A 16,194-nucleotide genomic window follows, 5' to 3' on the forward strand; every position below is an offset into this window, starting at 1 on the left:
ATCCTAACAAAAGTCTTATGAAGAAGGTAAAAGTATTCCCTATTTTATGGATAATAAAACTGAGACACAGAGAAATTAGGTGAATGGCATTCTATTAATATTTCTTTAAATGGAAGTTACTATACTAATTACAGCAGCATTTTCTGTACATATTTAACCATGTTGTGTGTTTTGTTAGAGATACAAAAATCAAAATGGCAATATTGGGAGGGCAGATAACAGTTTTGCAATTTCCATCCAATAACACACAGATCCTCAAGGCTCCACAGCACATGAGGAACCACTGGTCCAAGTTTTCTCTGGCATTCAGCCACATCTGAATAAACCCTCTCGTGTTCTGGGTAGTGGAGTTCCAAGCATCTAGATGCTCCAGGAACACTAGTTAGCGTTATTAGAAATTCAACGAACGAATGCATCTCATCCAAGAATGAGGAGTCTTGGGCTGTTACTTGTCATGTAGTCTCAACCTTACTGTTCCTGCATAAGCCTCCGTCTCATCATCCATAAAATGAGGGAGTTTAATCTGAAGGTTTCAAAGATCCGTTCCAGCTCTAACTTCTATGACTCTAAAACTAGAGATAGTTGGACAGTGAACTCTCTTTAACAAACTTCCAAGGTGCCAGAAAAGTAAATAGAGCTTCAAAAAGAAGGGTTCCAAAGTCCTTCCCCAGGCCCAGAAAAGTATGAAAAACTGAAAAGTAGTACTAGGTAGTACTTGAGGGCACTGTCCACACACAATAAGCAGTTTTTTTGAAAAGTATAAGATTACATAAAAATTTCCATTTAGGAATGAAATGAGATACAAATATATACTACATAGTTTGTCTTGTAGCCTATCACTGACAGTTCAGAGAAACTAGTACTGGGGTTTGTAACTATGGGAATGTCCACCCTAAAAATCTTTAGAAATAACATTTTTACTCATAAGCATGTGAATTTACAGGTGTTACTTTGCCTTAAGGAAGGCAAGATGTTTTCTAAGATCATATTTGAGGTTGTAACTGAGAATGACCTGTAAAGTTTTACCTCACAGATGTTTGGTATGTTTTATATCATTTCTTTTCAGGGTCTGGAGGCTCTCCAGGCATGGCCAGACACTCCATCTTATATTTCATCCTGCTGAGTGCTCTGATTGACAAGGGCCAAGCCTGTTTCTGTGATCATTACCCATGGACTCAGTGGTCCAGCTGCTCAAAGACCTGCAATTCTGGAACCCAGACCAGACAGAGGTGGGTGTGGACTTTGTAGCTTTTCTTTGTGCCCTGTAAAACCTCAAGGACAGGGTTAGCAAAATCAAAAGTGCCACACTAAGTGATGGGAAAAAAATATATCTAAAAGTATAACTTTTGCAGACTATAATCCACAATTTTTTTTTTAATTCTGAGAAGAATTCATGAATTTGGATGGAATTTGAGGTCTTTTCCACATAAGGTTGAAATGGAGTCTACTTTTGTTCTCCACGAAAATTGAGGTGTTTCAAAGAAATTTAATTAAGAATCTGTGCAATATTTTCAGTTGACTAACTTACTTAGAATCACTACTCAGGCTTTTTTTTCAATCAGCACATAACTCTGCTTGCCTACCGTTAGAGAGTTAATTATAGAGAATTTTCTACTCAGTCTAACAGGACATCAATTGATCAGCACTGCTAGCTATTAGCTTGATTGTTGTCATGGACCAGTAGGCAAGAAACTGTGTTTACTTGATAACATTTAATAATTCAGCCTTTTCATCAATTCAGACTACTCATCCCCCACAGTTTCTTTAAATCTGTTAGATATTTCTAGTCAATGAAGATGCACACATGACTTGGAGGAGAAAGGCATATATTTAATGTGTTTTAACTGTTATAGCACTTTTTTGAGATCTATTTTAGAAAACTATTTTTACATATGTAGTGTGAGTGTCATTAAATCACCAACAGACTGCCCCAATAAACCATCCACGAAGGATGTAAGAACAGATTTGTTTATAATACTTCTCTACTCAAGAGTCCCTCAGTAGCTCTCTACTGCCTACCAAATAAAGTACCACAATATATTCCATCCCTCTCAATTATGCACTTCTCAGGTCCGTCCCACAAGTCCCTCCACGGACATGTCATACTCTCCACCTCTATTCTTTGCACATGATCTTCCTTCTGAATGCCCTTCCCTTTCTTGCCTGGGAAATTCACATGAATTTTTCAAAATGTGTCTCTCATGTCACTTTCTCCCTTACTCTTTGGGCCCACGGCACTCTGGCTCTATCACAATCATTGTATTTATCACCCTGTGTTGTCATCTTCTAAGCAATTTGCAGAAACTTTCTTCTTCCTTTTCTTTCCCTTTCAGTCCCTTCCAGGAATTCAGTCATGGCCAGCTTCATGGACGTGTGACCTGCGCAGTCACACAGGACCGCACACTGAGAAGGGCTCTGTGCTTGGCTTAATGCTCTGCAGTCATTTTCTTGAAATTCTTAATAAGCTTTGAACGTGAGCCCCCCCCCCCATTTTCATTTTGCACAGGGCCCAACAAATTATGGACCCAGTGCTGAGTTCCAGTAAGTGGTAAGAATTGCACATATGCCACACTGCCTGATTTTCCATGAAAACCTTCTTTCCTTGTATTCACTGTAATTGAGTCGATGATCTTTTTCTTATGGAGCTGGAGCCACAATGAATACACTCATTCTGAGCAGCTTTTTCCTCACTGTTACAGACAAATCGTTGTGAATCAGTACTATCTGGAAAACTTTTGCGACCAGCTTTGCACCAAGCAGGAGACCAGAGAATGTAACTGGCAAACTTGTCCTATCAATTGCCTTCTGGGAGATTATGGACCGTGGTCAGACTGTGACCCTTGTGTTGAAAAACAGGTAGGTGATATGTGGGTGTATTCAGGAAGTCGGAATCACAGTAAAATTCTCGAATTCCCTGACAGACTCAACAGTCATAGAAATGCTGAATTTCTTCAATATTTGAAAATGAACTGTCCCAGCTTCCATTGCAGGAAAATTCCATTTAGCAACATGTTGGGGGGGAAGGAGGATTCATTTTGCATGGTTTCTTGTCATGTGAACACCAAAAACAATGTTCTACCCCCCAGAATTGGTGTTGCACTCGCCCAGCTCTGAATTCCACTGCCTGTGCCCTCTGAGAGCTCACAAAGCAAAAACAAGTGCTAAAAAATGGGGATTTCAGTCCAAGGTTTAAAATCAGACAGAAATGAGGGGCATTAATTAAAATGACTCCTTGCCTTTCCTCTAACATCCCTCTCCCCATGGGAAAGTTCCTCTATTTGTTTATTGTCCCCAGCTGCAATATTTACCCATCTCAAGCTCATTCCTGTAAGGACACTGGCCCGTGTGAACCCCAGTCAGGGCAGGGGCTAAGCATTCAGACATTAGGGAAGCAGAAAGAACTCATTATTGGAGCACCCACTCTCTGAGAGAAATTGTTCTACGCCCTTTACGTACATCACCTTATTCAAACTTCACATCACATTGTTTTTCTACCCATTTTATAGATGAGGAAGTGACAGCTCATTAGGGGTTAAGTAATTTGCCCAAGAATACACCACTAATGAATAGAAGACTACATTTCGAACTTGGATTTTTCTGACTTCAAAGTCAGTACTTTTTAATCCTGTCCTATTTCTTTCCGTCTCTGACTCTTTGTTTTACTACTGCCTGTTTAAAATCTTTTAAAGTGAGGAGAATGTGTCAGCCCTGGTTTCCATGGTGACTTCCTCATGCAAAAGAGCCCCCAAATCCTTTCACATTTATCACGTCACACTATCTTTGAGGAATAAAAGAGCTACTGTTATTACCTGGAAGATTTATTGCACTCAGGACACGCTCAGTAAATATGTGTGCATTTGATTTCTATTCAATTTAGAATCATATGATTTCAGAGTTAGAAATCTTAAGAAATCTTTTGTCCCAGTTCCTCATTTTACAGGTTGGAAAAGTGAGACCCAAAAAGTATTGACTTCCCTAAGGACACACAATAATAGAACTGGAAAAAGTCATTATTTAATTCAGCAAACGCCACTATAGGAAAAATCACTATTGTGATTGAGAAGCCCAGTTTTCTTAGATAGTTTTTGGCTTTGACCCAGCCTCAGTTACTCACCTTTCTCTCCTTTTCTTTCAGTTTAAAGTTAGGTCCATCTTGCGCCCCAGTCAGTTTGGAGGACAACCATGTACTGAGCCCCTCATGACCTTTCAACCATGCATCCCTTCTAAGCTCTGCAAAATTGAAGAGGTTGACTGCAAGAATAAGTTCCGCTGTGACAGTGGTAATGTACTTTTGGAAAATGTTCAGTCTTCATTAAAAATGACTAAATAAATTTATTCCAATTGACTCCCAGTGAAAGTCATGATAGAGAAGTCCCACCATATTTTAAGCCTGTGGGGACAGGGGTGTTATGCTACCAATTACACGCTATTCATGTGTAAAATTACAGCTTTCAAGCTATAATCATCTTGACCACTTACTTGATTCATTTGCTCATCAAGTACGACTCCCAGGTTCCTACACTGTGATACAGCAGTAAGAAGAGAATGAGGAGAAGGAAACGGAGGAAAAGGCAGATACTTTTAAAAATTGGCTAGGGCTTCCCTGGTGGCGCAGTGGTTGAGAGTCCGCCTGCCGATGCAGGGGACATGGGTTCGTGTCCCGGTACGGGAGGATCCCACATGCCGCGGAGCGGCTGGGACCGTGAGCCATGGCCGCTGAGCCTGCGCGTCTGGAGCCTGTGCTCCGCGACGGGAGAGGCCACAACAGTGAGAGGCCCGCGTACCGCAAAAAAAAAAAAAAAAAATCGGTTATTAAGAAGCACAAATCTAGAATCAGAATAAGCAATTGAAAAGGGGTTACAGTTTTAAAATTTTAATATCGTTTATTAAGATAAGAATATTAAAGCTAAGATAGTATGTCAAGGAGATGAGTAGAGATGATGTGACAAATGTTCTGGTGTGGTCCATTGAATGACTCCAAAGGTAATTGTCAGAAGAGGAGGTTGAAAATGATTTAAATGGTGGCAATGTTCCCTTCAGGTCCAATTCTCATTCAGAAAATTGTAAGTTTTTTAATTTAAGTATCATTAGATTATAATCAAATTTTGAATATACCACTTAATCTATGTATTCTCTTGCTAATTAATGGCTCTCCAAAGCTCAACACTTTGAACAGTCTAGACGAGATTTCTACGCAGTTTTTCAGGAAAGGTGCAGATAGCAAATATTCTAGGCTTTGCTGGCCACACGGTCTATGCAGCAGCTGTTCAGCTCTGGTGTCTTAGCATCAAAGCTGCCATAGCCAGTAGATAAACAATTGAGCATGGCTGTGTTCCAATAGAATTTTATTTACAAGAGCAAGTGGCAGGTCAGTTTTCATCCATGGGCCATCGTTCACTGATTTCTTATATAAATAGTCAATTTAAAGTTAAAATTAGAGTTCAGATGAATAAAATCCCGTCATTTCTGTGTACTCTGAGATACACTGAAAAGTATTTAGAACTAAATAGCAGATTTCAAATTCCTATAGAAAATTGACCCCAGACCTGGGTCTAATGTTTCTCTCTTCTTACTCCTTGCTTGCTGCCTTCAGCTTTGCCAATCTTTTCTGAGTGTCAGGCAGGAATGCTTGTGTCAGGGTTTCCCCTCTGTACCTCATCCCCCAAACCTGAGATGTGAGGGTGGGACATGGGTAGGGAGATAGACATTATGCCTACAAAAATAAGGTCATGTCACATATTGACAAAAGAGGGAATATAAGAAAAATCTTGATGGCAATGGCTCAGGGGAATGCAGACCTTAACAGTAGAACCAGAATATTAAGATAAAAATTTAGAACTGAAGCACAACTCTTTGAACCTTGAAGGGTAGTTTTTAGAACAGATTACCAGGAAGAGCTCTTTTATTCAATAGATGATAAATCTATGAGATTTATTACAAAAGAGCTTTGTTTAGGCCAGAAATATCCACAAGTTTGAGAAGGCTTTAGACACATCCATGAGCTAACAATTCATAATGAGGGAGTTCAGGAAAGTTAGTGGTATAGGCACAGCTGACGTCTAGTTCATCAGCAATATGTCCATAACTAGTGATAGAAACTGAGCTGTTGAAATACATCTGTAATGGTTGGTAAGCAGCTGCTACCCTGAGGTCTCTTAGTGACCTCTGCCCTACTGTCCAGATCCCTTCACCAAGAATCTCTAGATCTTCCTAGGATCCAACCACTAACCAGCTAATCCCTGGCACAAATATGGTTGGAATCCATTCTGACTGAGTGGTGCCATGGCCTATTGGTTGTTAAATATTCCACTGAAGATGATATACCACTGTGCTCTCCTAGAAACATCCACTAATGCCACTCTGAAAGGGAATAAAATGTTGAATGGACCATTATTTGTCTGACTCAGAATGATGTTTGGCTCAGTTAACAACAACATCAAAAAATGTCTATCTTTCCTTTCCTCTCTCACGATTGCATCTTCAGAGTCCCCCAAGACTGAATATATTACTTTAATGTATACATGGATCTTTGAGAAATACCCATGAGGATAATCCCCATGCACTATGCCAACTCCTCTCTCAAAGTTGTCACTTTAAGCATAAAGATGAGAATTTGCAACTAGTTATAAAAATAATATACCATTGTAGTAACACAAATCAGTTCAAGTAAATAGGAAAATCATGTACCATTCAAATGACTACATAGTTCCAGGTGTAAGTATATATATGCATGTGCTGGCTAAAGCATGCTGACTTCTACAAATCCTGTATTATCCGAATTTCCCTTCATTTTTCCCATTCCTTCTTTGGTATAGGATATATTTATGGCTTACAATCTCTCTCCCCTTGTGCTTCCTATTCCATTGTGTTTCCAAGTCCTGGAATCATTCTCAGCTGTGTCCCGTCACAGACCTATATCACTCCTGACACCCATTCCTAAACATCACTGAAGAGAATTCCTCTTGCTTTCATCCCTACCCTTGTTAATAAATCCTCTCTAATATCCCTGGAAGTACCAAATGAATAGAATTCCTAACATATCTGGTACCCTGCTCACAAACCTAGGTTAATGAGAACCGTACCTTACATGTGTACCCCTACCTCCACCTGATAAAATGGGAGATTTTTTAATGTAACCGTATCAAAAATTAGCTTTTGTTCAAATTTGTGAGTGCTAGGTTCAAAACTTTTAAAAACTATCACATTTGTCCTTTCTTTTTCTTTAGGAAAAGCATCTCTATTGCATACTAAATTACCCATTCTGCTCTGCCCTAAGAAAAACAAACGGAAAAACTAGAGATGTGCTGTTTTAAAAACAGAGCGTCTTTCAGTTGATATCTTGGGAATGACAGGAATTCAATTCCCTCTGTATTTTCAGTCTTGTATGTTTATGATGCTCAGAACTATAATGGTCTCGATACAAGATTTTGAATAATCAAAGGAGGACTTAATTACTTTCATTACATTCTACCTTCTTACTGAATGTTATTCACCAAAAAACTAAGTACTTTCTGGGGAACTCCCTTTTAGTACAAAAATTTAATTCAATAGAATACCCAATTTCCCCAAGCATTTCAGTTAGTCCAAATAGTCATGCATAGCTGTAGTGAGATGTTGATCACAATTTAAAATAGGTAACCAGATAATCCCGAGTAAAACATTTAATCATTGTCAGTGAGACCTGTACGTAATGGTACAGATGCCCGCATCCCTGACTATAGGCAAGAGGCTGAGGGGCAGGAGGCGGGCTATCTGTCATTGTACATAAACCATTTCAATTTCAGTAATATATAGGCACATACTGATTCCTAGGATCCTTATGAAATTCATCAAGTTTAAAAAGGAAGGGAATTGTCTGGGTACATGGAGTTGGTACTATTATCTAAATTCACTCAAACTGCTACCTAATACTGTAGTACCTAGGCATTTAATTTGTCCAAAAAAAAAATTAGATATAGTAAATTATATGCAGTGAAACAATTATTAACAGTAATCATAAACAGTGAATATCTACATTAAAATATGTAATAATTATGTATAGTAAAATACACTGATAGTAAGTGTGCGATTTGATTTTGACAAATATATACACCCATGTAAACAATCCCCAATCAAGGTACAGAAAATCTCCATAAACCCAAAAAGTTCCTGCTTTCCTCTTTCCAGTTAATCTCTCTCCTTGTTGTTGAATATCAGATAAAGGATTCAAACGGCATGACTCTTCTGTGTCGGGCTTATTTCACCCAACATAAAATTTCAGACATTCAGCCACGTTGTTATGTATACCAGTAGACGCGTGTGTGTGAAATTATAGTTTTTTTGAAAAAAACAGTGACCTTGAGTCTGTTTTCCTGAATCAAGAAAAATTCTGAGCCTATTGTTAATTTTCTCCTACAGAAGATGATTTCCGCAGCAAGCTCACTGTAATGGTAATGGGATTCTAGAATTATTTCCCTTATTTAAGACAATGAGCTCAACAGTGACTAAATAATTATATCCTGACTCTTGTAATCCTAAAAAATAAGGGAAAACATCAGTTTGTCATTCCATTTCCATATTTCCTAATTTTTTATCAAACATAATGAAAACTTGCCTCAACCTTCCCTTGAAATTTAAAGTACTCATGTTTCAAATCAGCAAATACTTTCTTAAATGATCATTTGTTGTCAATGTTGCTGTTTCTTGACTAGGTCGCTGCATTGCCAGCAAGTTGGAATGCAATGGAGAAAATGATTGTGGAGACAATTCAGATGAAAGGAATTGTGGGAGAAAAAAATCAGTATGCTCACGGCAGTATAATCCCATCCCTAGTGTACAGCTGATGGGCACTGGGTATGTATCATCTTTTTATCATTTGGGAAGTAGGACCATCTCAGAACTAATGAGTTGGAAGCAACAATGAAACAATGAGACCCACCATTGTCTACATTCCTCATGAATGTCTTACTCCTCTCACCAGCCCTGTCCCGGACACTAGGCTACCACGCTCAAGCAGCTCACGCGGCCATAATCCTCATTCCTAAGGAATAAAAGAATTTAGCATTTTCATATTTAGTTCGTAGCGGACAACGCTGTGAGTACTTCATAAACATATTTATTTTAATTCTTATATAGCCTTCTGACAGCTCTGGAGGGGATCGGGGGAAACTGGTGGGAGGCCAGCCAAGCTGGGAGGTACCACGGTGGATTCCCGGGACTATATCTTGAAAGGGTGAGGACCCACTCAGAAATGTGCAGTCTCCACATCTGTATGTTGGAAGACTACAAACTGATTTGAGGTTAGGTCCTAAAATTTCCTAATTAGAGCTGATTTCAATGAGAGTGCTTCAACAGCATCTTCTTATCGATGTGCAGAAATCGTTTCCTTCTTCTCCATTCCCTGGAAGAAAACCTCAGCCAAAAACGCCTACTGACAATGGAGAAAAAGGGTATCAAAAAGTACGCTTGTGAGTGTACTGAAAGTGAAAACGCTAAAGAAGCAAAACCATTCTTCAAGCATGAGAGGCAAACCCTGAGCCAATAGTGGAGACAGAGCCAGAAGGAAAGGAGTCAGGCAAACACAGAAAAAATAGGGTGATCAAAAAACAATGATGTGAAAAAGTAGGGGAGTAAGAGGAGATGTGAACATGGCGAGGGCGTCCAAAACTTCCTCTTACATGGACTATGTGATGTATGGGTAGGTCAGTACAGTTTAAGGGCAGAAGGTCAGACCTGCATTACCATCTGGTTCTACTTGCCCAACTTACAAACCAGGAAAAGGAGCCTCAGAGAGATTAACTAACCTGTCCAAGTTTAACGGCTAGTAAATGGAGGAACAGGATTCAAACCCAAACTCCAAGACCTGGGTTATTTCTACCATTTCATTCTGATTTGGGACAATATCCACCTTAGAGATGAGAACGTAATGGAAGAAACCTCGGTGGGCCACGCCACCCTCCTCCTGATCTTTAAATAGTGCTCAGAAATTCTAATGCTCCTCTTTTAGGTCACAAGGACATTGGAGGTTTGGCAAGGGATTCTAAATGCATTAGACTGAGGCAGTGTCTGAGAAAACTTGAGGAAATACAAGAAAAATTGAAAACAAGAGCTAAGCCTTAGTTGGAAGCATAAGAAAACCCAGTAATCTCTTGTACTCTCCTTTTCTCATGGTAAAGAATTCTTCTTTCAATTTTTGCCCAGAAGCAAATAGTTTTCTACAAACTTTTATTGCTTTGTAGTGGGGTTTTTTTTGTCTTTACTTGTATGGCCAGACTTGCATAAAATGAAACCTTGAGGCACCAAAGACAAACAACAGAAATTGCAAATACAACCTCATTTGATTAGAATAAAAACTAGAAGCTATTGAAACAAACTCAAGGACAGCAGTACAATGGAATAGCCATTAGTCTGGAAATAAGGGGAGCCATGTTCTAGACCTACTTCTGTATTAATTCACTAGATCATGACCAAGTAATTGAACATCTCTGGGCTGTAGTTTCCTCATCTGTATGTTGGATGACTACAAACTGATTTGAGGTTCTGTCCTAAGAACTCCTAATTAGAGTTGATTTCATCGAGAAGGTTTCAACAGCATCTTATCAGGGTACAGAAATGGTTTCTTTTTTTCCTTTCTTTGGAAGAAAAACTCAGCCAGAAACTCCCACTGATTATCACATTTTCTAATGTTCTGATTGATTAGGAATGACATTATAAACTCACCTCTTGTTCAGTTGGTCGAGACTTTCGAGTTACAGCTGGGGAGGACCACATGCTCTGTGTACTTTGGCAGAAGGACCGTGTGGGCCCGTGCCAACCAGAGCTGTTGTCCCAAGAGTTCTCAGAAATGAGCAAAACCTACTGGCTCAGGGACAGCCAGTCCTCTCCTCGCCTCCCCAGAGATTGAGAGTTTTGAGAGCTGCTTACTGGAATCTCTCTAACCTGCTGGCCTTAGAATCTCTGCCTCCCTCCAACACATTTCTACCCAAAAGAAGAAGTTTCCGGGGTAGCTATCCCTCTTTTTAAATGGCATCTCTCCAAGAAGGAATTTAATAAGACATACCAACATTGCTACTTTGTCAACATCAGTCACAAGGTCTGAAATCTGAAGCAAGAATCAGGCGATAGTAGTATGCTGTTTGTTTTTTCTCAGGCTCATCCAAAGTACAAACGCGTATACATACACACACACACACACACACACACACGTATAATACATGAATACACATGCATATTTATGTATCTGTATATATGAAAATTTTAATTAAATTCAAAAAGTTACAAAATATAACATTAAAGCTAAATTAGATAAAGCACTTTAGAAACCTAAAATATTAAAAGCCACAATGTATTTGAAACACCAAAATATTTAAAGTCAACTTAAATGCCACAGAGGGGAGGAGAAAGAATAGAGCTCAAAATTGCTGCATAGTTGGCTTCACTCCTAAAAGTTTCCTCAGACGCACCCTGACAGAGTCACCTCCACAAAAATCCTACCTTCAGGCTCTCTGCCAGCAGCTGCTAGCTTCATAGATTCCTCATGACCTGGGAACCATTCTTCTCAAGCCCTTTCTTGTTTGTGACAAATTTATAGTACATGGTATAAGGCAGTTAAAGGTAAACAATTCTTTTTTCCTCATTGATCCCTCTTAACTCAGAAAATGAAAGAGTCTTAAATACGTGTTTGTCATGCAAATTTAAGTACTTTGGAAAGTTCTTTCCAGACCAGCTCCTCTTATTTCCTCTCTCAAATATCTATTGATACAAATTCAGTAAGGGTGAGAATTTGACTAAGAGATACAACTTACAGAACCCAGAGGAATCACTCTTTTTTTAAAAAACAGCTTTACTGAGATCTGATTCACATATGGGTCCTCCTGCTGTGTACCTCATTTATTCTCACACTACTGCCACACTCACAACACTTCTGATGCCAGATGTGGGGTAGGTTTCCCCCAACCAAGCAATTCTCTGTGTCACCAGCCAGGAGCCCTACAGTTTAACTGAATTTTGACCCAATCTACTTGGAGATAGTGTCAGATCCCATAGGTTAAGGGCTCAGTCCTGGAAAGCTGCCCCTGCCCCCTGCAATGTCAGATGCCAATTGCAACTTCAGGTTCTCACCTGTGCCTCTTGACACATCGAAGATTTCCAAGAACTCATCCTTGGGTTTGATTAATTTGCAAAAGCTGCTCACAGAAATCAGTAAAATAACTTACTTATATTTACCAGTTTACTATAAAAGGATATGATAGAGGATACAGATGAACATCCTATTGGGAGAGATGGGTAGGGCAAGGATGTGGGAAGGGGAAGGAGCTTCCATGCCCTGGTTAGGTACCACTCCCCCACATCTCCATATGCTCACCAACCCAGAAGCTCTCTGAACCCCATACTTTGGGGATTTTTATGGTGGCTTCATTACATACGTGTGATAGATCATTACTCCTATTTCTAGCCTCTTTCCCCTCTCTGGAGAATGGAGGGTAAGGCAAACAATTCCAAGCCTTGAATCATGGCATGAACTTTCTGGTGACCAGCCCCCATCCAGGAGCCCACCAAGAGTCACCTCATTGGAACAAAAGACACACAAGTGCTGTCACACAAGAAATTCCAAGGGATTTAGGAGCTCAGTGTCAAAAACTGGGGTCAAAGAACAAATACTAGAAGAAAAGATGCTGTTAGTGTTCTCATCATTCAGGAAATTACAAGGGCTTTGAGAGCTCTGGTCCAGGAAATGGGGGGCAGAGACCAGTATATATATTTTCTATTATCTCATCTTATGTAATCCAGCATTATCAAATTTTTGACACAAAACTTTTATTTTCACAGAATACATATTAATATCTATAAGAACTTGGAAAACAATTAGCATTCCAAAAAAGTTTTTATCTACCACAAAACAATTTCTTAAATACTTGATTTGTACTAAGCTAATTAATTTCTCTATGCTTCAATTTCCTCATTTGTAAAATGGGTATAATAATTATATCTGTATCACATGGTTATCATGAATATTAAGTAAATATAATATTCATATTAAATACAGATCAAACAGTACTAGACTTATAGTAATATTATGTAAGCATGTTAAACAAATTTTAAATATCATTATAGTTATTAATAAAAACTATAATAATATGATTACAATTCTATTAAAATATTGCTATTACTATTTCATTATTAGCTCTCTATACGAATTCTTTTACTGGATCATACTGAAGGAAGAGAACCCAGATTGGCATTAATTATGTAATAATTTATTTCATAATCTACTTCCAAAGTTTGTACTGGTCCTGTAACTCATGAAATAATTATAAACTCAAATTTTATGTCATGATGAAAGCCTAGAACAATTAAATAAATGGAATAGGGAGAACCTAACAGAGCCAGAGGGGCTGAGTTTGGCTTCCAGCCCTTTTTGGATACCTCACCATAAACTACAAAAAAATGGGCTTTCCTTCAAGCCATTTGTCATGAGTCAAAAACGTCTAAGAGAATAATTTCTTTCATATACAGTAAATTTTAAAGATTGCTCTACATCTATTGAATTCTTAAAAATTACTTTGTTTATAGGTTTCATTTTCTGGCAGGAGAGGCCAGAGGAGAAGTCCTCGATAACTCTTTCACTGGAGGAATATGTAAAACTGTCAAAAGCAGTAGAGCAAGTAATCCATACCGTTTCCCGGCCAATCTGGAAAATGCCAACTTCGAGGTACGACAGCTTATCATGGGGCATTCCAAGTGCCAATGGTGATTATAAGCTAAATTTCCAATGAAAAATGAGTCATGAAGGAAGGGACAGAATAAAAAGGTAATGAACATTTTTCATCACCTTTTATGTGTTGGTGTTTAATCCTTCTACAACCCAGTAAGGTCAGTGTTATTATCATCAATTTACAGGTGGAAAATAAGGAAACTAATTTGTCCAAAGTTAAACAGCTAGTAAGTAGTGGATTAGAGATTTAAGCACAACTTTTCCAAATTCCAGAGTCCATGCTTTCTCCCGTGAACAAATAGCTGTAACATGTCCCCACTCAGATAAATGACTTGGTTTATTCAGAATTTTCTTCTACCATAGTTCTCTCAGATAACCACAAAATTTAGACATAAAAGAGGGCCTGGCTTCCAAAAAAAAAAAATTAAGATGAATTTAAGTATAATGGGGGTACTTCTGCTTACCTTCCACCCCATTTTATTAGTTGGTTTGGTTTTCTGTTTGTTTTCCTGAGAGGTAAAAAGCAGCATACTATATATTCTCAGAACCCAGCCCAGTGCCTTACACATGATAAGTACTCCATACTTGCTGAACTAAACAATTTGTTTCTTTTAATTTATAAGAGAAACAGGAAAGACATGACTTTAATGGCTACATCCATGCATACAAATTTGACATACTAGAGAGAATTTCAGAAAATCTAATGATTTCTGAGACCACTTTACAGATAGTATGTGTTCAGCAAAATTCACTCAATCCCTTCTTAAAAATAAAAAAAACCTTTTATATTCATATAAATACAGGCATTTGACAAACTCAATTTAAAAACCATCTAATATATGTTAATGGGTGTGGGGAAATGTCCTTGCGGTCCAACTGCCAAATTCAAACACGTTTGGGGAGACTTACCCTGAGAAGTCCCATCCCTGCCTGGAGGTAGATGCGACAAGAGTAACACGTGACTCTGACCAGGTAAAGAGAATACTCACTGATCTCCCCACAGATCCAGAAGATGCTAACCCCAGAGGGTCCACCACTACCAAGGGAGGTAGAAAAGGTCTTGCTGGTATGCTGAATAGGAACTCAAAAGAGACCTTTTTCCAAAGAAAAAATAACATCAAAAAGTCTGTCAATGATGGAAGATGTATTCTATTCTTAAGATGTATTGAGTAGGCTTTGTAGACAGAGCTAAAACCCAGACATTTACATATAATATCATTATGTTGGAGGATGCTTTCTAACTCCTAAACAACCAATCCATAAGCTTACTTTCAAAATACAATAATTTCCAAAGAAACATACTGCCTATATTCTCTGCAAGCATCCCTTTTATACAGTTTTACAAGTGACAAATGTTAATTAAGCTCAGCCCAAGAGAGCAAACACGGGCTTAGATAACACTTTACACTTATATGATACTATGCCCTTGAGATTACTTACACCTATTGTATCTTAAAAATACTATATAATAATTTGCAGGACAAAACACTTAACCATCAAAGCCAACTGTCAGTCCTTGCTAAACATTATAAACCATTAGTTGTCCCACCAAAAAAATACTAATAATTTGCCACTGTGCATCTCTTCCCAAGTTTGAATTCAGGGGCATCATATAGGTAGCTTGAAATCAGCTATAGTAGGAATATTTATGGCACAAGAAAAGGCAAACGCTGTAGTAAATCACAGATTTTTTTTTCCCTCTCAGAGAATTGGTTGTTAAACATTTACCAGCAGAATGTTGATTCCACCCATATAATTTAGTAACCCAAGCATGTATGGCAAGTTATATCAGGAAATACAGCCTGAAAAATCCTCATTCAAAAGAAAGTAGATTCATTTCGTTATCCATGTAGTTCTGAAACTTGTCCAACCTTAAGAAGCTGCCTGAGCTGATCTCTAACTATACGTCATTGAATTTTAGATAATATTCAATTGCTGAGGAAGGTCATGGTGATATTTCTTCAAACAAAGATTTGGAAAAGACCAGACCCAAGGTCACAGCTATTGGTTTACTTTCCACTGATCTCTTTATTACTTTGTTCATACCGTTAACAGGCAGCTGTGCAAATCTAAGCTATTCCTTACTGAAAACAGTAGAGGAAGAGAAATTCAGCAGGCATCTGACTTCCTTTCCTCTACAGTATCAGAACTTATTGAGACAGATGAAATCATGGGCTGGCTGGCACACAAAGATTAGAGGGGGCTCCTGAAAGGAAGGCAATTGGACAGGAAGTCAGAATGGAAGACCATAGGAAGAATTCTGCCCCTCAGGGATCTTCCAAACGCTAAATGCAGAGCTAAATACCATAAGATCCCTGCACCAGTCCCCAGAGTTGTATCAGTGCCTCAGGAATCCTCCTCTCGTTTCTTTGGAGCTGCTGCTCGCTACTGGGTGTACGCTAAAGCACTTGCTGTCACCAGCAAACTACAGAGTGCAGTTACCACTAGACTTTTGATTCTTACCAATATACTGACCTACCTAGACAAGGTCTCTTGCTATA

The 16,194-nt window shown here is 38.6% G+C and overlaps 1 protein-coding gene across 1 annotated transcript in view; it reads left to right on the forward strand.

Annotated features, from left to right (window-relative positions):
- The first annotated feature begins 1,086 nt into the window (after positions 1-1,086).
- The window catches only part of C6 (complement C6), an 84,447-nt gene continuing 69,339 nt past the window's right edge, over positions 1,087-16,194 (forward strand). Inside the window, exons 1-5 of the mRNA XM_032627153.1 lie at positions 1,087-1,229; positions 2,700-2,856; positions 4,136-4,280; positions 8,691-8,832; positions 13,552-13,690. Coding sequence (XP_032483044.1) covers positions 1,087-1,229; positions 2,700-2,856; positions 4,136-4,280; positions 8,691-8,832; positions 13,552-13,690 — 726 coding nt within the window. The remainder of the gene's footprint in view (positions 1,230-2,699; positions 2,857-4,135; positions 4,281-8,690; positions 8,833-13,551; positions 13,691-16,194) is intronic.

This window comes from Phocoena sinus, chromosome 3 (assembly GCF_008692025.1).
Source record: "Phocoena sinus isolate mPhoSin1 chromosome 3, mPhoSin1.pri, whole genome shotgun sequence".
In the NCBI taxonomy this organism is placed as follows: Eukaryota; Metazoa; Chordata; class Mammalia; order Artiodactyla; family Phocoenidae; genus Phocoena; species Phocoena sinus.